Raw genomic sequence first — 26,220 nt, 5'->3', positions numbered from 1 at the left:
CTGTCCCTTTCATCCTGTTGTACCTTCTGTCAGTTACTGTGCAGCCAGTTTCTTCAAACTTGTAGAGAGAAGAGCTTGTAAAATCAAAGACAGACAAAATATCTGTTTTGCCCAGTGATTCAAATTGAGACCTCTCCTTTCCCCTCTTCTAGACTGACACAGGGATGTTCTGCTTGAATTCCCTTAGGACGTAGTGAGTGCTGACTAGCTTCTGTGTGCTTGTAGCCCCCTCTTATTTTTAACGTTTGTACATGTAGATGCTTGTTTCTGTTCAGAGTTTCATTTTACACTCCTTTTTATGCTATTCTTTTACACAAAATGCTCAGAGTCTTGAACCTGGAGCCAGATGGAGGAACTAGAGGTTTGCCATCTCATTGAGGACGAGACAGCAGTGTTGTTTTGCAAAAGATATCTCAAGGAGATGTAGCCACAAAGAACTCCCTGGTTTGGAAACAGATTTTCTCCTATTGATTTTTGATCCTCCCACATTGGAGCTAGTTTGACATAATTTACAGTGATGAGGGAGAATGAAGTGGAGAGAGTCTGAAGGGTCTTCTGACCTCCTGTCTGCCTTCCCTGTAGTGCAAACTTGTACCACCATGAGCATATTTCATATGAGCTGTGCAGTAAAGCTGTTCCTTCCTTCCCGCACCCTCCATTTAGATTGGGGCTGCATCCATCCTTGTTGGTTCAGTAATTCAGTTGATATGCAGCAGTACTGCATCACATGGCCAGCTCAGTAAAATTTAACTTCATGTCATGACAGTCAAGGAAAACATAATCTACCAAAGGCTTTTAATGTATTTCAGTCAATGAGTTGCTGTACTGTATTGAAAAAAAGAGACTCACTCATTTGTTTAATGTTAATCACAAAAGTAATTAAAAATATGAATATTGAATTTGTGTTGCAGTGTACAGTGTAGTTAATATTTTTCACTGATATAGAAAATATTGAAAGGTAAAATCTTTTAATGTTTATTATAAATACTTAGAGACAGAATCAGCAGAAGCTACAGCAAAAGAACACTGCTATTTATTCATCAACAAAAGCAAATCATCTGGGAAAAGAAAAAAAAACTCACAGGCACATTCAAACTAGTTTTGTATGGGATGTTCACTGTACCATACTAAGCATCTAAGCCTTAGACAGGATTCTGAAAATGTGTTCGATATTGCAGAATCTTTTGTACCTTACATAGGCTTGATACCATCTTCCTTGTACAAACCTGTTTCAAGGGGAGTTCATGTTACTTGCAGAAAGAAGGACTGAACTATATAAATTTTCAGTGAAATACTGCAGCTTCTGTAGTTTAGCATGAGAGGGATGGATCTTAGAATGGATATACCAAACGAAATTGGGTGGTCCCGATTTCTATAGCTCTCTATACTGGTATTCTGTATAAAAGAGAATATCCTTCTAGTTATGCAAAATGCTCTCAACCCTATTTCCTTGTCTGGCAAAGGACCAGGTTCTCATGCATGTGGAAGTGTGGAGGTTCCTCTTTTGAGGTTTTTGAGAGCCTGCAGAATGTCATAGTTGGAAACATAAAAAATTCATCTTGTATTTAGATGTTGCAACATCTCAGTTATTACAGATCTCCACAACTTCGCAAACTGTGGTGTGGCAATACCAGTCTGTAACAAATAGAAAATCTGGTCCTTAAATCTACATTTTCAGAAGTGAGTTTCTTGCTTTTGTGGTGGAATTCAACCATGCACAGCATTTCAAAATATGATTGTGGAAAACAGTGTCCCAGACTTCTGAAGCCACACTTCTAGAACCACAGCAGTAATAGAAATAATGCATTATGCTGCATCTATGTTCACATATATATCAAATCAGCCTTTCTGCTTGGAAATTTTAAGTCATCATTATCATATATAGTCACATTTCTAAAGCATTTTCATATTATATGTGCTTTAAAGCCTGCATAGCTAAGTACTTGCATTTTTACAGATGGCTGCAGTTGTAATCTGTCAGAATCATGGATCAGAATTCATACATTAGTATGACTTTTTACCAACTTTGAAAGCCCCTGTGCAAAGGCACTCTCATTGAAACAATGCTCATTTCTGTTCATGATACAAACTGATACGGATTTGTAGAGTTTATAATGAAGTTATCCTCTCTTCTGACTTTTTTTATTCTGCTTGATTTTTAATGTTCAAAATGATGATTTTTCCTAATTTATTTCTAAAACTATATCTCTGTAAATTTACCTTGACTGAAGACCTGAGTATTCTTCTTCATGACAATTTGTAGATCCTATAATTTTCAGATGCAACTTTTAGATGACTAAACTGCACTTCACATATATATTGAACACTTCATCATCTTTTATGAAAACAGGAATCCCTCCCTTCTAAGAGAAAAATATGATTCATTAGAACTGAATTATACTGGTTAAAGTAATTCATATATTTATGATGTAGTAATATATTTATTTCCTACTTAAATGCACAAATAACAAAAATAATCAGAAATAAGTGGCCTTTCCTTCTGATTTAAATATTTAAATCTTATAGATTTTAATAGGTATTAAAGTTCAAAATTAACTTTCAAATGTCATACTTCATACACCTACAAGATTAACCTTTAGGTTCTGAGTTACAGCTCAGTAAGCTGAAAGTGGGATAGCATACATCATTTGTGAGGACATAAAATCTCTAAGCTTCTAAGGAATTAATATCTGTTTGCTAACTTAAATGTTTAGCAACTGCATTTTATTATGCTATTATCTGTTAGTCTCCTAGTACTAGATGGCTTTCAAAGGCCAAAGTTTTAAATTGTGTGTAATTTCGCACTAAATAATATAGTGAACAGAACTGAATTCTTCAAAGCCAGATAAAACTTATATGTTTCTTTTGTTGACCCCTGTTATGTCCTGTTGACCCTCCCCCCATATGTCCTGCTGGTGAGGACAATGTTCAGTGCCTATTTGATCAAATTTGCTGAATAGATTTCTGTTGCTGGAACCTCCTGTTGTCCATTTTTTCAGCTTTGACCAGTGGAGTATTTTCATGTGTTTTTACAAGAGAGAGAGAGAAAGAATTACCTTAAAGTGCTTTGTCTTTAAGAAAATTCTATTGCTAATATTCCTTCTTCTTTGGAAATGTTGAGCAGGAGATTCCCTCCCCCATTTTTTTTTCATATAAAAAAAAATAAAAGCAATTTAAGAGAGAATTCATTATAGCTTATCGCCTTTACTCAGCTAACTCCCACACAAGTGCAAGGTCATACTCTGTTTATGACCCATAGATTCTAATAGAGCGGAAAAAATAATTCTTTTTCTTAGAGATTCTTGTTTAACTTCGTAGGCCCTTGGAGTTTAAAGTAAAGAAGGAAAGAGTTTTGCAGAGAGAGCTCAGACATCTGGAGCTCTAGCTCAAGGAGTCATCAAAACCATGATACTGTACGAGTGGGGACGTTTGGACCAGCTCTGTCAGAACAGCCCAGCGTTACCTCGTATTGAGACCACCTCTTCCTTCATGGGAGGAAAGGAATTTTTAGCTCAGGAGAGTATTACAGAGCTCAGATTGCTTTCCCTTGAATTGTGCTGCCCTGGTGACCTCGGATCTCAGAGTGTTTAAATAGTCACTCTGAATATTGAAGACGAACATCATGTGGCGGTAGCCAGCCAAACATAGTGATCTAATTCTTCCTTGGAAGTTCTCTTTGGTGCGTTTGTCAGGCTGACATTTGTACTAAGATAACTATTTGAGGTTTAGAGTTTTCAGCAAGTTGAATCTTTAAACATATCTTAATGCCAACAAGCTTCACAGTTTTGGGGGGAGCGGAGAATAAATAGGAAGGTGGTTAACAGCTTTTTGTTGTTGCACAATAGCAACAAGCAACAATGAGTGACCACTAATAATTTGGGGAAGGCTAACGAGACACAGCTTACATGTGCAAGAAAGACCAAGGTGTTGCTTTGAAGGATGTGTGAGAACTCCCACATAACCAAGGAAGGGTTATGGTTAGTGACTGGGACAGAGGTTCAGCAAAGTGCATATCCTATGCTTTGCCATTCATGCTTTGCTGGAATGGGATAAACTGAAGCACATGGCAACTGTTCTGCTGAATCAGGATGTTTAACGTTTGTTTGTACTTTCAATTCTGGCTGGTGGGACTTCTGCATTGTGTTGAATGCTTGTGTTGAATTGTCGGGAGCTTTCCATTTCCATTAACTTCGGGAGTTAAGATTCTTTCAGCACTTGTAATAAGAAATTAATTGAGCACAAGTCAGTACTGACTATCTGTTCTCATTTCCCAAATATATTTTTAACTAAATCTTTATTTGTCATTTATAAATACAAACTATTGAAGTCAGTATTAGAACTAAAATATTAACTGTTTTAACTTCTGTAAAGCATGCCTAAAAGAGTAATAGAATTCCAGTTCAGTGTGAGAAAGACTGTTATAGATACCAGCATGACTGTTGTATTTACAATACTAATTATATTGCTGACAATTTGCCTGTGTAGGACTGTTTCTTTGTAGTCAAGGTTTCTACTGTAAACAAGACATTTAGGATCACTGAGTAGAGACTCATTTTTTATTTAATGTAATAAGCAACATTTATGGAGCAGTTACTTCAGTGATTTATAGTTTTGTGTTTAATACTGAGTGAGATGAATTAGTTGATATTACTATGAACATAGTCTCATAGCTCAAATGGCATGCCATAGCATCCTGAATCTAGCCAGTGCAGCTGACAGACTGAAGACTTTCCATGCCTCCTGCCATTAAAAATAAAATAATAAAAGGCCTCATGAGATTCGTGCCATATGTCTGCCACATTTTCAGAAGATTCCTTTTCACCTTGGAATTTTCCATTACAAAATCTTTATTTAAAAGTAGGATGTTTAAATTAACATTTTACTATGTGACTGGTGTTAGCATTTATTCCATCCAAAGAGTCTCTCAGTATTAATGAAACAAAGGGTGGCATGTGGGGCAGCACTGTAAGAATCACTGTTTTGTAAGTGTAGTATACTTTAAAGTCATTGACTGCACTTACCCAGTCCACAGTTGCTGATAAAACTCATATTGCAAAAATAAAATGAAGTGACATCAGGACCATCAATAGTGGATACTAGATTCATTTTTTTGATGTAGGCTTTCCACATTTAGTACCCCCATTTGCAGAGGATGTTATATACATAAGTAGGTGTTTGTGTCCCTGGTACATTTGTGTTAGTGCTGTACTCACCAAACATGTACATGTGTTAACCAAAACATGGAGGACTGACTGAAAAAATAAATTCAGTTCACCTTTATATTTATCCTAATGAAAAGACCATGTATATAAGAAGTTTTGAACAGGTTAATTGACGAAGTGTTGCGTCCTGGAGCAGCCTTCTCTGCAACCACCTCACTCCTCCACTGGACCTCCCGTGATTCCTCCCCTACCCAGTGTGTCCCTGGTAGTTTTCCATGTCTCTTAAAACAAGATAAGGAGTAATATCCGTTGTGGGGGGTTTTGAACTATGCTTGTGCTGACTGGCCAGCTGGCAGACCAAAAAGAATAGATAACTATTGCTGCTATAACTGTAGCAACCTTTCTTCAGAAAGGGACCTTTTTTAGGTATCTCTTATCTCTTGAAGTACTTATCAAACTTCATAAAACTTGTAAAAACTTTTTATCTTTAACTCCTTTCCTCTGTAACCATTCTGGTTGAAACTCACCTCCATGAGTCACCTGGGGAACAAGTGGCAGAAATGAAAGATTGCATAAGCACAGGAAATAAGGTTAAAAATTCAGAAAATTCATTATGAGTTAAAAATACAGTTCACTGTAATTTTTTAAATCTTTCTGAGTTGGAAGTTTATGAGCCAAAAAAATAATTTGACCTTCAGAGGAGAATGTGATAAATAGCATTTGAAACTCTCTAAAACCAGACTGTGCTTAAGATAGTGATCTATTTGCTGTAGGCAAAATTTACAAGTATTAATACACTTTTAATGATTATTTGGAAGATTATGCTCTGGAAAACAAGAGTATAGGGGTAGTGTTGTGAATCTGAATTTCAAAAGCACACCAGTTCATCTTTTCATTTTAAAGCTGAGTTTGACTAGTTTCTGTGGCTCAGAAACTGATAGTGAGAGACCTTTACTTGACATTTCTAGTGGTATAACCTGTCAGAACAGAAATCTTTTTAACAATCAAAATGCTCTTCAATTTTTTACACACATCAAAAAGTCAAGCTGATGGAAAAGTTATCAGTCTTCAGTGAAACTGAATGTTGAGTAGCAGTGGAATGCTGCTATTTTGCTTAAAATGGAGTGGTTTAAAACAGAGAAATATAAATGTAAGTTCATTCAGTCTGAGCCAAATCATGTTGAAAAATACACACAATTTTAATATAGTACAAAACGCAGCTTCTAACTAATGCAGATTTCCTAGTAGGGTTTTAGCATGACTAGAGCTTCCAGATGTGGACAACTGTGCATTTTAGCTGTGATCATATCTGAGAAATGGAGGCGTGTCTACTTGTCAAAGCTCCGGGATAATAATAGTGTTCATTCTTCAAACGAAAGAACATTTATGCAGTAGGAAGCCTGGTTAAGACCTTTAGATAAAATCATAAGGATAAAAGCTCTCTAGCGTTCTTTCCAGCAATGGTCAGTGTTTGTCTCATCTGCATCCCTGACTGTCTGAGAAGGATTGTACATGTACTTCTTTCCCAGTTTTTGTATAGAAGCATGTCTGGAATATTGTCTGTGTGAATGACTTTATGTATGCGTACATAGATATATATGCAGTAAACTCTTCTACTTTCTGGCTATCAGTTTAAAGGATGTATATTTTTGATAGGGTTATATTTAGGTAAAACTATGTAAAATTCTTCCTGCCTTCTGTTAGCAGGAAAGAAGCTATCACATTGCAAACTGGTCAGAATTTGTTAAGAAAATTAAAAGAATATAGCTGAGGGGAGTATGATGTCTGAACTGCAGAAGGACAGCTTCCCTCAGCAGAACATAAGAAATGAAAAACAGAAATAGATGGAGCAGAAGGAAGGGATTTTTCCCACTCTGACACTGGGGTACCATCGTGCTGCGTATTGCCTGTACATATCCCAGCATCCGGATATTCCCCTGGGTTTGCTGTCATAGTGGCCTTAAGTAGGTCTCTGTAGTTTGCAGATTGCTTCCTTTTTTAGGGTGCCTGCATGGTATAATAACATAGTGTACCCGCAGCTGCTCCTATGTAACAGCCTTACCCCAATATATGAATTTGTGTCAGCAACTTGCCATGCCCAGGCCAGGCATCCTGCCTTTCACGGCTCCTGCGGTTGGGCACGGTGCTAGTAAGGGCAGCTGTATGGCTTTGGACTTCAGAGGTACTTTATTTATAGGAAACTTATGATCCCAGTGTTCTGATTCCGCCCCGCTTCTTAAGGTACGTGTACACATTGAGAAGATCCCCCCTCAGTCTTCTCTTCCCCAGGCTGAAGAGGCCCAGCTCTCACAGCCGTTCCTCATAGGGCAGATGCTCCAGCACTCTGACCATCCTTATAGCCCTACGCTGGCCTCTCTCCTTTAGCTCCATGTCTCTCTCGTACTGAGGAGCCCAGAATTGGACACAGGACTCGAGATGAGGCCTCCCCAGGGCTGAGTAGAGGGGCAGGATCACCTCCCTCGACCTGCTGGCAACACTCTTCCTAATGCACCCCAGGAGACCATTGGCTTTCTTGGCCACAAGGGCACATTGCTGGCTCATGGAAATTATAACTGAAAATTATAACTGTAACAAAGTTTGATTGACTAAGCAATTCAGTGCACTGACTGAAACCAATAATGACCAGAAACAGAAGAATAACCAGCAAATTGACTTAAAGAGCTGTCAGGATAAATGTAAAATCACCAAAACCCCTGAGTCTGCAATACTTCACCTGGAAACAGAACGAAAAACTGTATTTTTTAATTGATAAGTTTTTACAGTTGATCACTCTTTAAGAAGCATCCTATGGCTATTAGACTGGCATACATTTTTTTAAAAAAATATATAATGAGAAAGTGACTGGAAGACAGCAGGATTGTTGCTTGAATACATGACTAAAATATTCCATCAGTGCTTACGTGTCCATTCTGTTTTCATGTGACTGTTTTAATGACATAAAGCATTGAATTCAAATGTATGTGCAAAGCTGGCCTTTTTGTGTGTAGACATAATTAATTATCTTGTCACATTTCTCTGCAGACATTTTATCCATCAGTGCACAGTATGGGTCTATCCCAGGGATGAATGAAGACTGTGCATGTGAGGAGATTGTCATGTTTAAAGCTCTAATTCTCTTTGTTACAGAAGCTAGAACATGTTTAGTGAAAGAGGGGGGAATTGTTGACTCAGCTAGCTAATTTTTGCTCTGGGAAACTAGAATCTCTCCAGGCTTTTGTCCCAGAGCTTTTATGTGATGATGGACATGTCACTTCAAACAAGTATTCATCAGTGATCACTGGCTTCATGCTGTGCATTCAAACCCCTCATCATGTGGAAATTTGCAGCAGAAAACACATATACACACCTGGTTCTTTAAGATTCTAGTTTACTTAAGCCAGCAAGAGCATGTGAAAAAAGCAGCATGCTTTTGGTACAGAGGTGAGGGGCCTTGCTGCAGATAAGCAGCAGCACTGGGCAGGTACAGTGCCTTGCGTGGGGTCCGGTCACACTAGACCAATTCCTCTCCTTCTGTTCCTCTGTAGTTCTGTACTTGCAGGAGCTGGCACTGTTTTTTGTAGTTTCTTATTACCTCCTCTGAGTTTTCATCGTATATAATTTTACATATATGTTCTCAGTTCTCGTTGTTATACCCAGAAACTGGCTCCAGTCCGCTCTCAAGGCTGTGTTATTTAGCGACCGAGAACTGAACAGTTCTGTTAATACCCTTGGGGTAGCTGATGTTGTCTCAGGTTTGTCCTCTTGGAGGCTGCTGCTACATGCTTGCATAGGTTGTTTTGTTCCCCCAAGTGTCCTACCAGAGACTTTGACATCCAGTTTGTAGTCAGTCACTGTTGAAGCTGAAGTCATGCAACTGGTTGGCACATACAGAGGGCTAGATACTGTATAATACGCTCACTGGAAATTCAGTTAACTTAAACTGAGCATCTAGAATTAGGAGCCCTTTTAGTACTGATCCCTCAGTGTCTCTCTTCTATCTACAAAAGATACTTTAATCATCTCGTGACAGGGTCATAAAATAATAAAAATACGTGATGATATAGAGGAAAGGCTCGTATTCAGTCTCAAAGATTCTTCTTTTGTCTCTAAAAGAAGCTGTGAAAAAAATGTATTACCAATTTTTCTTATTCCTCCCTTACTTCGGTCTCACCATGTATCAGTTTCCTTCCTTCCAGAGGTTATTGTCCAACTCCATTCTCTTTTGCACTCTAATCAGGTGACTTTGTCTTGAGTTTTGTCTGATTTCCATCAAAGAAGATGCAAATTTTTTTTTGCATCTTTGATAGGCCAGCTTCTGCCAAGTTTCCCAAATGCACAGTAGTCAAGAGAAGCAATTACTGGAAAATATTGACTTTCTATCTCTATCCTTGAGCTGAAATTGTAATGTTCAGGGAATGTACAATCTGATTAGCAATAGGAACTGTGAGTGAGTGCGATATGGGTATGTAATAAAAACTCTTCTGATATTTTAACTGTTAATCTCTTCCAAGTGTCTGAACATCTGAGAGGTTTTTGTTTTGTTTTATTTTGTTTTGTTTTGTTTTGAAGTATGTTAATTTAATAAGTTTCCGTAGTTATTCAAAAGAACTGTCAATGTGTTCCTGATAGAAGGGCCACCTCCCCGGCATCTTTCAGTCATGCACTGCCACAAGTACTTTATTTGTTTATTATGCTGCTGTACAGTAGCAGGGGGTGGTTCTTAGCTGCTTCAAAATGACCAGACATTTTTTTCACTATATTTCAGCTAGAATAAATAGATGAAACCAAGCACAAAAAGATCCTGCCCAAATTGTTGATATTTGTCAAAGTTATAATTAATTGACCATATTTTCGGATAAACTTGAATGATAGATGTTGCTATCAGCTAAGCAAGCAACAGGATAATTCACCTGTATTTTGGACTTAAAATCTCTACGATCTCTAATATCTGTACAATGTAAGGATCCACCGTATTATCTGAAGTAAATCAGCAATCCTGTTTTGTTTATGATTATCCACAAATCACTGCAGCTCAAAAACAGACATCAAAATTGTTTCATTAGCTACCATATTTCTCAATTTCATTAAAGAGACAAAAATGTTCAACGTGTATGGAGATTAATTATTCCAAATGATGGACATGGAGGTAAGTCACATAAAAATAGTTAAGCTAAACTATCTAAAAGTATAGTAATGTATCCTTTCTACCCCCTAAACAGTTAATTACAGTTGGAAACATCTGGTTCGAAGGTCATTTATGCATAAAACCAAGGTGAAGCCAGAGCAATTAATGTTCTAAATATTCATTATCTAAAGATAATGATTTTTTAAAATCTCTCATTATTATAAACTGCTTTATGTGTCTGTCAGGGAGGGAAAGAGGGAGAGGAAGCCTTTAATCCCTTCAGAACATCTGCACATGGAAAATCTAGTATGAGGCGCTGCTTGTGTATTTTTAATTATCTAATTATGCTTCCTCTTTCAAAGAAACTGTCACATTACCAGCTGCCTTTCTTAATCATTGGAAAGACTGAAAAATATTTTTTATTTTAATTGGTTTTTCATTTAATTATTGCAGTTGATTATGATAAAATATAATGCATAGCCTTTCAGTATAAGAACATTTTTTAAAGGCAGTTCGTGTCATTTTTAGAATGAGGAAATATGGGAAACCAGCTTTTGCCATGGCTTGTGACATCAAAGTATTCTCACCTGCTTTACCTTCATCTTGGTTCTGTTTATCTTATTAAAATATCCTTTATTTGTTGTCCATTAGTCTTGTCCTTCTACTGTTTCCTTTTGCCTTTCCAATTGTCCTACCGCATTCCTTATTTTGTTATTATTTTCTGCACAGTTATTGCTACAGTTTGCTTTTTGTTAAGGAACAGAGAATAATATACGTGATAGCAAAGGCATAGCCTTCTTAAAAGAAGAGCAGTGAGGTCACAGGTACTTCAATACCTCATGCGTTAGAGAGGGAAAAGTGGTATAGCATATTATAACAGGGAGAATAATATGCTGTTGCTTAAAGTTTTAAAAAGAAAGAAAAACTGATTATTTCGGATCTCTTGATACTGAAGAAACTTTCCTCCATTTTAATAGTGAGCATAAATTTATTCTGAACATTGCAATAAAAGTTTCAAACATTTTTCTCTGAAATGTCTTACCAGCCAGTGTCCTGATTTAGTGAATTTTATTTTTGTTCACTCACTGTCCACAGAGAGAATGCTTTCTGAGTGCGATTTTATTTGGTAACCAATTATTCAGGAAATTGTTGATCTGAGCATATTTCTGCCCCTGATTTGTTTTCAGGTAATTTATTATGGCTATTGCTTTGTTAGTTTTGATCAGTGTAATTCATTAGTTGAGTTACGTCATCAGTTATGTATATGTGAAGTATTTGGATAGATAACTAAATTGCATAGATAACTAAATGGCATTCAGCTTGTCTTTCGAGATATCTTTTAATATTACCTGGCAGCGAGAGCCGGCTTATTGGCCTTTCTTCCAAGACCTAACTTTCCTCTCAGGAACTCCTGAACTCTCTAGTTGGGATTTCAGTTTAGTGCCAGAACATTCATTGAGGGTTCCTTTATGTAGGCAATATGGAAACAGCAAAACAGCACATTTTTCTTACCAAATAATTTATCTGTGGGATCAGCAACTAGAATCTGAATTCTAGCTTCTGATAGCTATTATTAATGTTCTAATAAATTGCATTATATGTTTGCTAATTGACTGAAAACCAACACATTTTTGTATTAGGCGCACACATGCATCCCACACACCACAATACATACATTCTTCATATAGATATAAAAATATGTATATGGCTATCTGCAGTCTAGTTTGAGTCAATTGATCTGTTTGCACCTTGATTTCATTGGCCTGTTAGTGTCAGCATTAGCAGTACTTAACCCTGTGTAGAATCCCTGCTTTTCTGCTGCTTTTCTGTTGGTTTCCATTTATTATTTGTATGCTTAGTTGGCCTAAGGTCAGTGGTACCATGGGTGTGCACACCCTCACAGCCATGGTTAAGACACTCCTACATGAACAGACAATTTCAATGCTTGTTTCAAAGAATAAAAAATAACTTGCAAAAATAGTCTTGCAAAATAGCTACAATTTGCTCATTTTTGTTAATTTTGGAATTACTTTCTGAATTATTATTCCTCCATTTCATTGAGAAACATTAGTTTTAACAAGTCTATCAGAGCTGTGAAATTTGCACAGTTCACTGGTTAGTGTATTACCGAGAAAGGCATTTTCAAACAACTGATTCTGATGCTGCATTCTAACCTAGAAATAAGCTGATCTTATTAACCAGTTAACTGTTAACCAGTTACACTCCCATAGGATACATCTGTGGGGAAAGTTTCCATAGTCCTAACATAAGTGAGAGTTTTCCCATTGAACACAATGGGGCAGGGATTTCGAAAATCCAGGTGAAATATCTGTGTTCCTGGAAGGCACTTCTTGACAATATACAGAAATTGTAAACAGGTACGATCTACAAGAGTGGCTGTATTTAGGACTGTATTTGGTGACTTTCCAGGAGAAGCAAGTACTTTCAGATTCTAATAGCTATATCATGGATTTGATGCGTAATCAATGTGCATGCTAGTTCAATATGTAACTGCAATTGTACAAAGTGCAGACTGTTCAGACTGTACAAAATTATTATTTCATTGAACTAACCTCCTTGTGGCATAAAAAAATCCCTTGACTTGCTAGAGAGAATTTTAATAAGGTGTGTTTGTCCTTTGGTTTGTAAAGTACCATGTTTCAATTAATTTATGAAATATCATAAATTGTACTGTCATTAATCTTACAGCAAATGCAATGTAGCTAAATATTCTGCGACTGACAGACCAATTTGTCGATAGGTAATTTAAAGTTTGGATTTATTATTTAAACATGATATGCTACTAATAACAAGATTTAGTTTATTTTTAGAACTGTAATGTTCCTCATTATAAAGGAGTGCTCATCTTCCCTTTGGTCCACAACTATTAAATGTTTAGAAGGTTATTAGTATTCATGAGTTGCCTCATTGCAAAAGGGTGCCAAAGGGGCTATGAAGTAGTTCGTGAGTCTGCATTCAGCAGAAGAGACAGGAAGCTTACTGGCTCATGCTGGCGAGGCCAGAGATTCTGTCTAAAGATTCAAGTAACTGCAGCTGTGTGAAAAGAACTTATGTTAAAATATCATCTGTACTGCAAGGAATACAAGGGATTATTTATTTACTCATGGCTTGCTTTATTGGAAGAACGGATGGAGTAAAAATGAGTGATCATGAGCATAAACACCTAAAGTATTTCTTTATAATTCATCAGTGAGTCTAAGAGAATGAAGGAAATATTATAATTTTAGCAATGGTTAATCATTTAAGATTTTTTTCTCTAAAAGGATATACTCCAGATATTATATAGGTGAGTTTATGGATAAAGTTTGTTCTAACTTCCTGTGTCGTGCTACCTTTGTTTTTCAGGTGATATATACTATGTACTGATATAGTGAGAAATGCTAAACTAATAACTATATACTATATTTTTAATTCATATTATTTTTGCAGTATCTTTTTGTGCATTCTGAATATATATGATAGGTATTTATATTCAGACAGCTATACATTGATTTAATATGTATAATTGACTGGCTTTGTTTCTGTTTTATATAGTTGTGTACACTACAGTGCATATTTTAAGCAAGTATAACCCATACTGTTCTTTTACTGTGTTTATTTTATGGAATTTACCTCAGGGTTAATTATGGAAGCTTCTAGCTCTTACTACTCTTTCAGTAAGTGTTTTTATCATAATAGTTCATTCCCACAGTGAAGTAAACTTTCAGGTATATGCAATAACTGACAAAACTAAAAGTGCTCTTTTCTTACACAGCACTGACTGCTGAAATATAAATATAGCTTTCATTTTGCCTTGTGTAGTACTGATATCATTTTAGAGAAGCTCCATTTCAACTGCATAGATTAATGCAGAAAAAAATAGCTTCCGTCTCCCCCCACCTTGGTCAAACAAGCAGTTTAGTCCCAGGGGATGCACTGTGATGGGGGGCAGAACCTGAGCGCGGTGCTGAAGGACAGCTCCAGTTCCTCTCCTGCCAGGTCAGAGGGAGGTTTGCTCTAGTGGTTTACTTCGATGAAAGAAAATTCTTTTTTAGTATTAAATATTTTTGAAGCTTGACTACTTTGAAATGTTAAGCTTGTTGCAACATGTATAGCAGATCCAGATAAAAATATTTGCTTTAGCAGGAAAAGATAAAATTGATATATAATATCCTCTACATACATATAATTTTCATGTAAGCCTTTTTAATTCTACTAATAAGCAAAGAATTTGTAAGATGCCAGTAAAACATTTGGAACAAAGTTAGAACATTTGCACTGAGAAACAACTGCTGGTGACTTGATTCATTTGTCTTAACATATCGTGCATGGCCCAGAAGTACACAGAATCAGCAGTTTGAAAACTGAAAATGACCCCTGGTAAAAAAGAGGGAGCTGTCAGTGAACATAATCTGTTTAGGATGAGCTAACATTTAAATACAAATACATGCTCTCATTCTAGTATTTTTGAAATACAAGTTCTGTCCATAAAAAAGATGTACAAAATATATACAAATGGTTGTGTATAACCATTGTTAATATACACAAATGGTTGTGTATAACCGTTGTTAATATACACATTAATGATGTTACTGTGCCAATAATTAAAAATAACATCAAATATTTTTGCTGAAAAAGTCATTGAAAGGCTTGCTAAAGATGCTGCAATAATTTTAAAGAAAAATGTAGATGAAGTAGTTGATTTAGAAATAGAGAATATTAATAGAGATGATAGTCTCAGTTGCCCTGTTATTGAAAACTCAATTTATTTATATATCATATAGTGATAACTTGATTTGAATTGAATTCATAACATAACAATATATCAATTTTGGCCAGAGGCCTGCAAAAATCTATGTCTATATATAAATTAATGCATCAATAATGCCAGCAAATCCTGTAGAATAGAATAAGATTTTAGGTATACCATTATCAGAAAAGTTAAATGCAAAAGGAAATATATGAATTCATGCAGGTCTTTTGCTTCATAAATTAAACTCTAAATGTATTGACAAAGGTAACAGTTTGAGCAAAGAGCTATTTCTCCAAGTGGTAGCCAGTAATGCAATGGAAAAATGTTGTGTTCTAAATATATCCAATCAGATGGTGTAAGGCAACTGAATTTTAAATGCCAGATCTTTTGGAACTGTCAGAATTAATGACAAAGTATAAACTAGCTCAGAGATTAGATGGATGCAAAGGAAGCTTAATCTTTTCCCCTGTTTACTTAGTTATGAGAAGTGGATAGCTGAAGGATTTGACATTCAGAATTCTAGTCCTATCCCTTTAAGCTCTGGTCTAGAAAACTAATAGCTGTTTTGTTCGTACTAGAACTTATTTAATTAAGTCAAGGAAAGCAGCACTTGATATTTGTATGGTAAGAACAAGCACAAGGTTAATCTGAATTCCACATTCCCCAATCCCCCCCCCCCCCTTTTTTTTAGGTGAATTTCTAAGTCCCTCTATTTTTCACAAAGAATGAAAAACTTAGATGAATGTAGTTCTTCAAAAAAATCATTTACCAATTAATCAGAAAGTATTTACAACCCTTGAATTAGGAACTTAATACATGAAAAAATAGGATTTTCTTCCTGTTTATTGAATTATCAGCTCTTATTTCTCATATGGTGGATATCACTCAACTCCTAAACTCTCATTAGAAAATGCAAGATTAATAAATGTAAGATTAGCGCATCAACAATAGGAGCTTCATTGCACAGAAAAGCAAGGTTTGTCATAAAAATAGCTTAGCATTAGTCTCTATTATATTTACAAACACTTGAAATTCAGTATAGTCAGTAGTGTAATGAACAAATATTTCTTTAATTCCATGCCAGATTTTGCTGTCCCTTAATCTTTATTGCTGTAAATAATAATGTTCTATAAATTCGTATGCCAACAAAATACAGGTCAACAGAAGTATTTGCAATTTTCTCCCTCTTTATTGGAAAGGTAGTGATTCATAAATTCAGAGTTACAGAACTGATAAGAACTCCATGGGTCAAAATGGGAACAAAATGACTACCAAATGCTTTGAACATGAGGCATCATCTGCACCACAGAAATAGTCACTGAAATTTAGTCTGAGCCCTAGTGGAAAGGACTTACCCATGTCTAATCAAAGTAGGAAGTAGGCCCCCACAAAATGAGGCCTCTGTGATTCTTTCCCCTCCAGTTTTCACCACTGGCTATTCTGCTGGGAATAGCAAAATGCCACCTCCTCCAGGGAAGCAAAGCAATGAATGCCCATGCCTATGAGCATGGGTATGGTGGGGTCTCGTCCTCTCACCGGGGGAGGCGAAGGGACCTGTCATTCAGAACCTGAAGGGTGTAGGAGTGCCATTGGCAAGCTCTAGTGTATTGAATTATGAAGCTAAAACTCCATTTGAATACCTGGATTGGTTCATACCACTTTGAACCATTGCTGCCGGTTGATCGCTTATTCAGGCAGTATTATAACATTGTATATTTTATCTGTATTTTCATTCTGGATAAGTATAAAAGGTAGTTACATCACTTCTCTTTAAAGAGAAAATGTTCTATGATTTTCTGACTGTAGTCAGAATCCTGTGGTAGAATTATAGACCAGTATCTGACACCATGTAGGACAGTATGTTTAAACATATGTATATATAAAAATATATATTATGTATACTTTTTCAATAAACAGTGATGGTATGTTAGTAACATATTACTCATTTCAGTTAAGTTCTTAAGAGGTAGTTGATGACCTTATTAGAGAAGTGAAGAAGAACTAGAAAAAGCAAACCTTGCAAGTCTGGATTAAAGATATTTTCTGTTCAGAGAACCAAGTTTCTTCACGCTCTGCTTCAGTGTCTGCTGCTGACATATAAATATGTGCTCCAGACAGGTTACAAATACTCTGAGAACCTGTTTTAGAGGATTTGAACCAAGTGTTAATGTGAACAACTGTCACTGCAGCATGGGTAGGAGATGCTCGAAAACAGTAATTGTCCCACTGATAGCCCCAAATCTCCTGAAATCCATTACTAAGGAGATTTTTGTTTTCTAATAGGTTAAATATCCAGGAAGAGTTGCATCTGCTGTTATTTAGAAAAGAATTGGAGTGAACACCGCCTGCAGTAATTTTTCAGCCTGTTCAGTCTGGGAACAAGCTGAACAATATTTGTTTAAGCTTGTCTAGTATTTTCTAGCTAGAATAGGAGAGAGCCTTTCTGTCAAGTCAGAGCCCAGGTAAAGAACAACTTATGCAGTGCTCAGATGCTTATCCTGAGCCTTCATTCTGTGAATATGCTACCTGGCTACAGCAGCTGGACTAATATTCACTTACTTTAAAAAGGTGATTGAAGTGTTTCAAAATGGCCCCACGCAGTATTAAAATATTTAATGGATGAGATTTAACTTAAGAATTCTCATCTTTCCAATGAACTTTGAAAAGCTGAATTTCCCTAACTCTTCTTAAATCGCAGAAAAATTATTTTATTCATCATTTTTAGCAGGCACTTCAGCGAAAATTTTGTGACATTCATCACTGCTTTTAAATCAATTTGCTATTTGAGGAATAATGACTACTTTGTTCTTAGATGTTGTGCAGTCATGACTCATATTTCCTTCATGTACAATGTTTGTGGAAAGGGAAAAAAAGAAATATGTGTATACTTGAAACAAAAGCAACTGCTAGTTTAGGTATTTTGTAAAGTTGAGTTTATGTCATTCTATAAACAACAAAAACCTTATTATTTAGTGACCATTACTACTTTAAAAGGCAGTAGTATATGAAGCCTGTGAAGTAAGCATGTGTACTGTATTACAGACAATTTTTATTAAAGTCAAGAAAAGATTATTTATTTCCCCCAAGAAAATCTTGTTTGATAGCTTTTCATTAGCTGTCCATTGTGAAGAAATGTAGAGACCACAGAGATCTTCCTAAGATTTTGTCAAAATTAGTAGCTGGACTGGGGAGAGAAACAATGTTAGTGCCCAGTGAATGAAAGCCTGAAACAGGAACTCCAGTTACCTGCTTCATTTGGCATGCTGGTTAGCCATGCCTCCTTCGCACACCTCGATATCAGCATTAGCATGTGCTGTCTTCCTCCCCAGGTGCTGTTTGAGGTGTATGAGAAGCTGAACACCATGGATGGGTAGGATTCCTACCCATATACAGTAAATAATAATAGATACAGTAAATAATTTATATACAGTAAATTTCACTAATAACAAATGTTAATAAACAGATTTTATATAAAATAACATACAAGAAAGAGATTCATGAGAAGTGTTTCTATTATATATTGCATCACCAATATCTTGAAGGAAATGAGTTAAGTGTTTGATCCACATCTGAGCAATTTATGTGTTCCCATCAGTCATCTAATAATGATCTAGTAACCTCGGGCTGTGGTTTTTGCAATGCACAGTGTTTTCAACCATAGCAGATATGCTTCTGACAGACGCTCTTTTCAGAAACGTTGCATGTCCAAACCTTTTGTTTCTGCATCGCACATTTTTTCAGCCAGTCAGACTGAAGTTTGCCATGGAGAAGTCTACTTTCAGATATATAAAGCAGTGTTTTTATTTTATTTGTTACTTCAATACAAGCTATGGACTGGAAAGGAAGAAAGCTATGACTTAGCTTTTGCGAATATGCAGTCACTAATGAGAAAATTTCATATAATGCAGATATTATACGTAGAATTGAGGCAAAATAGGAGTGTTAGGAACCCTCATGTGCTAAAGTATTTAATTCTTCTGTTTGCACCCTCTGAATTTAAAATTGTGGGCACAGAATTAAAGTATTTTAGAAAATGTATTTTTCATTAAGTCAAGAACATTGGAGCTCTACAAACTCTTACTAGTACAGGCCAAGGAACTACCCATGAGAGAAGAGTTTGCAGGCAAAAATGTCCTTTTTAATAACACACATTCATTTTAATATTTGCCTAAAATGTGGTGTTATTCTTTCCATTCATATCTGATCTGTTGAGTTTTATAACTTCTTACAGGCTTTCAGGAAGAAATCTCTCTTATTTTGAAAGTGGAAAATATTCTAACGCATTTTTACCTTGAATATGTGTGTGTGTGTGTGTGTGATGTGTGTGTGTGTGTGTGTGCGTGCGCGCACACATCTGCATGTGAGGGAGTGTGTGTTGGCCGAGATGTACAACAAATAACAAGCCCATTTTAAGCTCAGTGTGCCTCAGGTGGTCCTCTAAAATGTATCTGTGAGTACTGCAATGCAGCACAGCATGTTGTTGTGTTTGCAAAACAGTATTTTTTATCTGGAGTTAATAGGAGGAGATACTAAGTGCTGAACACAGATAAATACCTGTACAGAGAAAGATAATTATCTTTCTTTTGAGTGTCATTAATTCAAAGATGTTACTTTTCCTACTGCTTCTTGTAAGAATATTGGCTATTATTTCTCTTACATATAGTTGCACATTACTAAATCTTGGTAACTGTAAGTAAAATACAATTTAGATATATAACATTTCATGCTTCCCTAGGATCTGTCTTTGGACAGGGCTGATTTAAGCTGTAACAGGGTCCAGATCCATAGAACGTAAGGTCCTCACCACACGCCAGTTCCTCTTTCTGTAGAATCCTTCCTTCCTCACTGGCAAAATTTCCTGGCTCTCTGAAACTGTAGCCCAGGCCTACACACTCTTTCTTTTTTTTAGGGTGATGGGAGGTGAGGTCATGACATCTACTGGGAAGAGAATTGAGGTTTCTAAAATGACTGTCCTCCAACAAATAGACTTTACATTTGACTTCAAAATATAGAGTTACTTTTTAAAATCCCTGAAACTGATTTAATGACTACATCTGAAGTGAGTCAGGCTACATTTTAAATTTCTAGGTCTCTGCAGAGTGATAGCTAACTTAGTATCGCCATAAGAGCTATGGTACCACTTGGTCTTAGTGCTCTCAGGACTGTATATTAGCGTGTCCTGCGCCTATATGAGATTGTTCTCTAGAAGGTGTTTCTGAATATTTCATTCAGTGCAACGTGCAGGACCAGAAATGCAATTCATATAGAAACATTCAAATGCAATGAGATAGCTAAGGAAAATGAAAGAGAACTGACAGAGCAGTTTGTCTCCCTGTCAGTTAATGGAAGTTCGCTTGGGTTGTTAATTGTTTTTTCCTGAAAATTACTTTTCTTGCATACTAGGACTGTTACATTTACTTTTAAAAAAGTGAGAGAGCAAAAGTGTAGAAAATACTACTGATTATTTTCTCTCTTCTTCCTGTGAAGTATGAAAACATAGAAGATGATAATTTCTTATCTGTTGGGTCTTAAGGCTTTTATGAACAACAACTACAAGATACATATATTAACCTAGATGTGGTTGACCCATATTCATTTTCTCTGGCAATACAATTACTGTTCTATTGCTGTCTATAGTCAATAGATACATGCAGGAGGGTTCCAGGTGGCTTTAAATGTCATGTTTCTTTGTTTCAGTAACTTAAAAAAATTTCAGGGAAGTGTTCTTTTCTCTCCCCTCTCCTCTCCTTCTCCCCCCGAAGAAAATGAAGAATAAATTGTGATGGTGGGAAGGTATGGTCTGAGGAACATCAAATTAACCATATATTTGTGAATCAAATAAATGAAAATGTGTCAAGACTTAAAATTAATTTACTAATGAGAAGCTTTTTGTTTTGGAAACTATTACACAAGCAAATTAACACGTTTATTTTTACTTTGTGGCTGTAGTACGTTTACCCCTAAAATGCAAGGCAGACGGATGGGGACATCCGGGAGGATCACTAAGAGCACAAGCGTGAGCGGCGAGATGTACAAGCTGGAGCACAATGACGGGAGTCAGTCGGACACGGCTGTCGGTACAGTGGGAACAGGTGGGAAGAAGAGACGTTCCAGCCTTAGTGCCAAAGTGGTTGCCATAGTGTCTCGCAGGAGCAGGAGCACATCTCAGCTTAGCCAGACAGGTGAGTGAGGCACGTGCTGATTGGAAACAGGACTCGCCAAGCACGGTTTATCATTATTTCATCTGTGGCATCTGTGTTACATGATCTGGATATAGTCTTCTCAGGAGAAGCTTTTCCAGCTCTGAAAGGATTTTTGAGATACTAATTTTGTCTGATCATTAGCTATCTACAACAAATCATATACAAACATCTTTTACAATATGTACCGTCACAACTTCCTGGTTCTGAACAATAAAAAAATGTGTTTCTCTCTTAAAAGTTTTGTTTTATAGTAGGCAAAGAAACACGAGGAGGTACATGTGGGTATCAACAGTGGCTAATGGTTTGGCTAAGAGTAGTCTTTTATTTATATGAAATTTCTTTTAGCAGGATAGTTGAGTGCAAATAGGGGATTTGAAATCTGAGCAAATGAATGTCAGTTATGTAATTTATATAAAGTATTATACCTGCAATACCAAAAACTATATTTTAAGAAACTATTTTTGATTTTTTAGTTGAGTAAGCCCAATATTTTATTTGAAAACAGCACTGGCAAAATAGGATCAATGAATTCAGCTAAGTTAGACTACAGCATGATGTTTCATGAGGAGCATAAGAGTTCCGGCTCTTTATTACTACTTCAGAAATCTTAAAAGCATCATATCTTAGTGGCCTGAAGGAAAAAAAAGCTCATACAGACAGACACAAAAGAAAATATGTTTTAAAGTGTGTATCCTCCTCCTACTGAACTCCAGTGAAGACTTTTGTTCTCATCTTCAGTTGGAGCAGGATCTGACCGTAAGGGTTCTTTCTTACTAAAAGAAAGAGATGGGGAAAAAAGAAAAGAAAAGAAAAAAAAAGCTTCAGCCTAGCATCGAGTGCAATCATATTGCAGCACTCCATTCTCATAGTAAGGATAATCTAAACTGAGGTAAGTAATGATATTGTTTATTCGTATCATAAAATATCTCACCCTTTTTTCTTGTTTTTCTTTTTTTGCCAGATGAGCTATAGGAGTGGTTCTTTCAAAATGTAAAGTTCAGTCGGGTTTGGTAAATAGATTTTGATACTTTTCTACACTAATCAGTTATGAATTTTAAGCGAGAAAGCACTTAATCATGCAGCTGGCCTGAATGAGATAAGTAGTAGGCCTATTGGAAGCCCAGAACTGAAACTAATATTTTGTTGCTCAGTAATGCAGTAGGATCGTTAGATTCTGCCTGAATGTAGAAACAAGAATATAGAAAGTTATATACAGTAAGTTTTTATCTCAGATGCATCAGAATCAGTAACAGATTCTTAACTACTAAAAAGTGATGTTATAGTAGAGCAAGTATTTTAGATTGACATTTTACTCCACTGAGTATAGAACAAAATATTTTAACTATTTTACAGAACATTCTTATGATTTGATCTGGCATTCCTTTTAGCTCCTAAATCACATTGAAATACGAATCATTGTACCAGAACAAATCTCTGCTCCATCCTACTCAGTAGTTGAGCTCTGACCAGGAATTAGGGCTGTATGATTAAGGGGAAGGCGCAGGAAACTACTCGATTTAGGATAACTTGCATTTCATGAACCTTTGGTTTTACTCCTCAGAGAAGATAGTAATTAACTTAAAATCTAAACTATGACTTCTGAACATATCTTGACATTATCTATTTAAAGTTCGGATGTCCCATTTTTCACATAAAGATAACACTGCTTCTCAATTTTACTGGGTTCAATTTTCAAAGCAATAGGAATTTTGGAAAGAATGGAGCACCTTACCCTAAAGTAATAATGTAGTGCAAACACCAAATCAAATACAAGAAGTATGATTACGTATTATTCAATTTTGTAAAACAGAGTTGAGAGTGATTTTTAGTTTGCCTTCCATTGGCTCAGGCAAACAGTACTAAATGTGGTATAATGAAAGCAAATAGGATGTGGCATATTTTACCAGCCAATATTTTTGCATTTAATTATATGTCAGAGATCAGTGGGTCAAATTAATGCATTTTTTAGGTTAACATATACATAAGACTTGATAATTGTTTTTTTTCCAAAGAAAACTCAGTGTTGGAGACAAAATAATCATATCCTAAATCTGGGAAACACTTTCCTTCAAAGATGAAAGGTAAAAGGCTTTTTGGCCAGAGAGGCCTTGTGAGGTAAATAACTCCAGAGTAACATAGTTTTGCTTCTGTCTAAATGCTTTACCCATCTGTCCTGGATTGTAAGGCTAATGTATGAAATATTGTTCAAGGCACAGATCTTTACTTCCGTGGGAATTTTGTTTTCAGGTGGTTTAAATAGCACTTGAAACAAACTCAGGATCATGACTTAGATTTAAAAAGCTGCTACTGGGCTAGAGGTTAGAGGGTACATGAGGGGAAGAGGAATCTAAAAACGATTCTGATTTATTTTAATGTGCGGTGCCTAGCTAACTGAATACTACCGCCAGTGTTCACAATAAAAAAAAAGTGTTTTCCCGATATGCTATAAAGTAGACCCTTAAGATTAATGATATGAAAATCAGTTCTAATAACCACATATTGAAGTACTAAAACTGGTAGGCGAGTGTACAGACCTCCACAAAAGTGGTGTCAGATATTTTTCTACTACAGATCTTCAGTAGCTGAAGGTATGCTGTTGACATGGAGCATGCGTTTTAAAGAAGTATAAAAAAAATGCAGAAATGTATGAGTAGGCTCCATTACTTTTCCTGAATTGCTCAGGCAACTTAAAAAGAAACAATATTTTTTGAGACTTTCATATCTGAAAAAAATATTCATGATTTACATACACATTTGTTTCTGAGAACTCAGTTAAAACAGAAGACTAGAAATAAAAGGTTTGATATTTGTTGAAAATCTGTGGTTTCATGTTTTGGAGGAACACATAAATTGAATATTGCAGTTTACTAGTAAACTCCAAACTGGTAAATCAACTTTCATCTTTCAAACTTTTCATTCCATTTTTCATTTGAAAAAAATGATCAGTAAGGGCTGAATGCCACTTTTTACAGAAAATTCTTGCTTATAGTGTATTGTATATTTAATCTTATGTAAGTATAGAAATGGTTTGTATGAAATAGCTGCTAGGTAGTTATTGGTCAGGAATCTTTTTTCTTTAAATGGAAAGAGAAGCGTGTGTGTGTGTGTGTGTGTGTGTGTGAGCCTGTGCATGCATGTATATGCAGATATACACACATGAACCTCTGTGCATAAACGTGGCAGATACACTTGCATATTAGATTTAGATGGATCCATGATCATCTTATTTTATGCAAGTATCCCTTCTTGTTCCATGCTGTTGGAAAACATTATTTGCAAAGTTTATACCTTATAGGATTGTTAGTGAAAGATCATTCTTCAATTTTCCATAAATCTGCAAAGAAAAGTATATACTTCTATTTCACCTTCCTTTCAATTCCTACAGATTTCATAACGCTTTTTGTAATGGTACATTAAAATAATGAAATTTTTACTTCATATGGTTTGCTCACCATGCCCACAAATAGGGTACATTTTTTAGTTTGTTGAAAAAAACTTGCAATCTGCTGGCCGTATTCCAGATCTGCTTATGCTATCATAGCTAAACAAACAAACAAAATACCATAAAAACAGGCCCTGCTGTATTTTGTAATACTTTATTTATAATACAGCTTGCCCAGCTTTATGTCTTTGCTTGTTGAATTTTTATAAACCTTTAACTGCAGATTTTTCAAATAATTACAGCAACTAAATTATAAGAATTTTATTTATATTCACTAATTCTGGATAGAATTCACAGTGCATTGAGAAATTAAAAATGACATCCACATCTATTGTCTTGATTTGTGACACAGTTCTCTCTTTTCCTATGGACATTTTATATTATAATTTTCTTTCCAAACAGTGACTTAGGGGCATGTTGATCATACTGCATTTTGGTTTGGGGTTCTTGGTGTGTTTTGCAATAGATAGAAACTACTACTTTTAGAAGAATCTCACAGATGAGTATTACAGAATTTATACCGTAAATGAAGAAGTAATCGTGCAGGGCCCTACTGGTATGAAGATCACCAGAAAGGGGCTCAGAAAGGTCATCTGCTGTTAAGAGCACCCTTTTTCCTTTTTAAATACTTAAAGTATTTTGCAAACATTTTGCCACCGTAACTGCCCATCTTGCACCGTGGATTAACATACTGTCACATTTCTGCGACATATTCAACCTGAAATAGTTGCCTACTGGGGAAGGAAGACAGGTTTTTCTCTCTAAGGCAAATTGGGAGGATGGATGCCTGTGTTCGTTGCTTTGTTGAGGGTTTTAGAGGTTTTTGACTCTTCAGTCACTTGTAATAGAGATCAAGTTTGAGTCAAAAATAGTGAGAAAGGAATTCAAAAGGAATTACAAAACAGTTTAGGAGTGTTTGCTTAGTTAAGGCATCAGAACATGATAACCAGTATAGATAGAAAGACTGAAAATGGCAGTTCTGAGAGAAATAAGAATAAAACTGCCAGCGATGTGACTGGTGAGCTTTCTGAGACATGGGCTCTGTTTCTTCAAAATATGAGCCCTTTGAGATTGATTTTATTTTCCAAGGTGCTGAACACCGTTAACATCAGTGTTCTGGCTAGCTTTCCACTTGCATTGCTTGATAAGCATTAATGATAACATGCAAGACGCTGTGGTGAGACTTTGCCTGGGACATTGTGTCCTGGTCCCATTACTCCAGTTGCAAACAGGTGAAGGTGACAGAAATGCAGAGAAGGAGAATACGGAGGTTAAAAGAATGGGAAACGTCTCATATGGGAGGAAGCTCTTAATATTTGTTTAGTCTAACAAATGATATCTATTTTTTCTCTATACTGGGGCAAGGAACAAGAGAGGGGAGACTACAAGGAATTACTCTTCTCTCCATGGGACTAGAGAGGGAGAAGAGGCATTTTGACTGTAACAGAAGAACAGAGCTCATATACGCTAAATACCAGATGTCCTTAACCATTAAAGAAGTGAGGTTTCCAAACAGCCTTTACATGAGCATAGTT

At 36.0% G+C, this 26,220-nt stretch overlaps 1 protein-coding gene across 6 annotated transcripts in view; it reads left to right on the top strand.

The window, feature by feature from the left end:
* Nucleotides 1-26,220, top strand: part of LOC134137921 (regulating synaptic membrane exocytosis protein 1) — a 192,244-nt gene that overhangs the window by 127,557 nt on the left and 38,467 nt on the right. For 2 of the 6 annotated variants that reach the window (XM_062571073.1, XM_062571074.1), the window contains one exon: nucleotides 20,990-21,222. The exons of the other annotated variants lie outside the window; for them this stretch is intronic. In XM_062571073.1, the coding sequence (XP_062427057.1) occupies nucleotides 20,990-21,222 (233 nt within the window). The remainder of the gene's footprint in view (nucleotides 1-20,989; nucleotides 21,223-26,220) is intronic. 6 annotated transcript variants of the gene reach the window in all.

This window comes from Rhea pennata, chromosome 3 (genome assembly GCF_028389875.1).
Source record: "Rhea pennata isolate bPtePen1 chromosome 3, bPtePen1.pri, whole genome shotgun sequence".
NCBI lineage: Eukaryota > Metazoa > Chordata > Aves > Rheiformes > Rheidae > Rhea > Rhea pennata.
The sequence above is the reverse complement of the archived record's forward strand: the minus strand, read 5'-3'. Positions and strand labels throughout refer to the sequence as shown.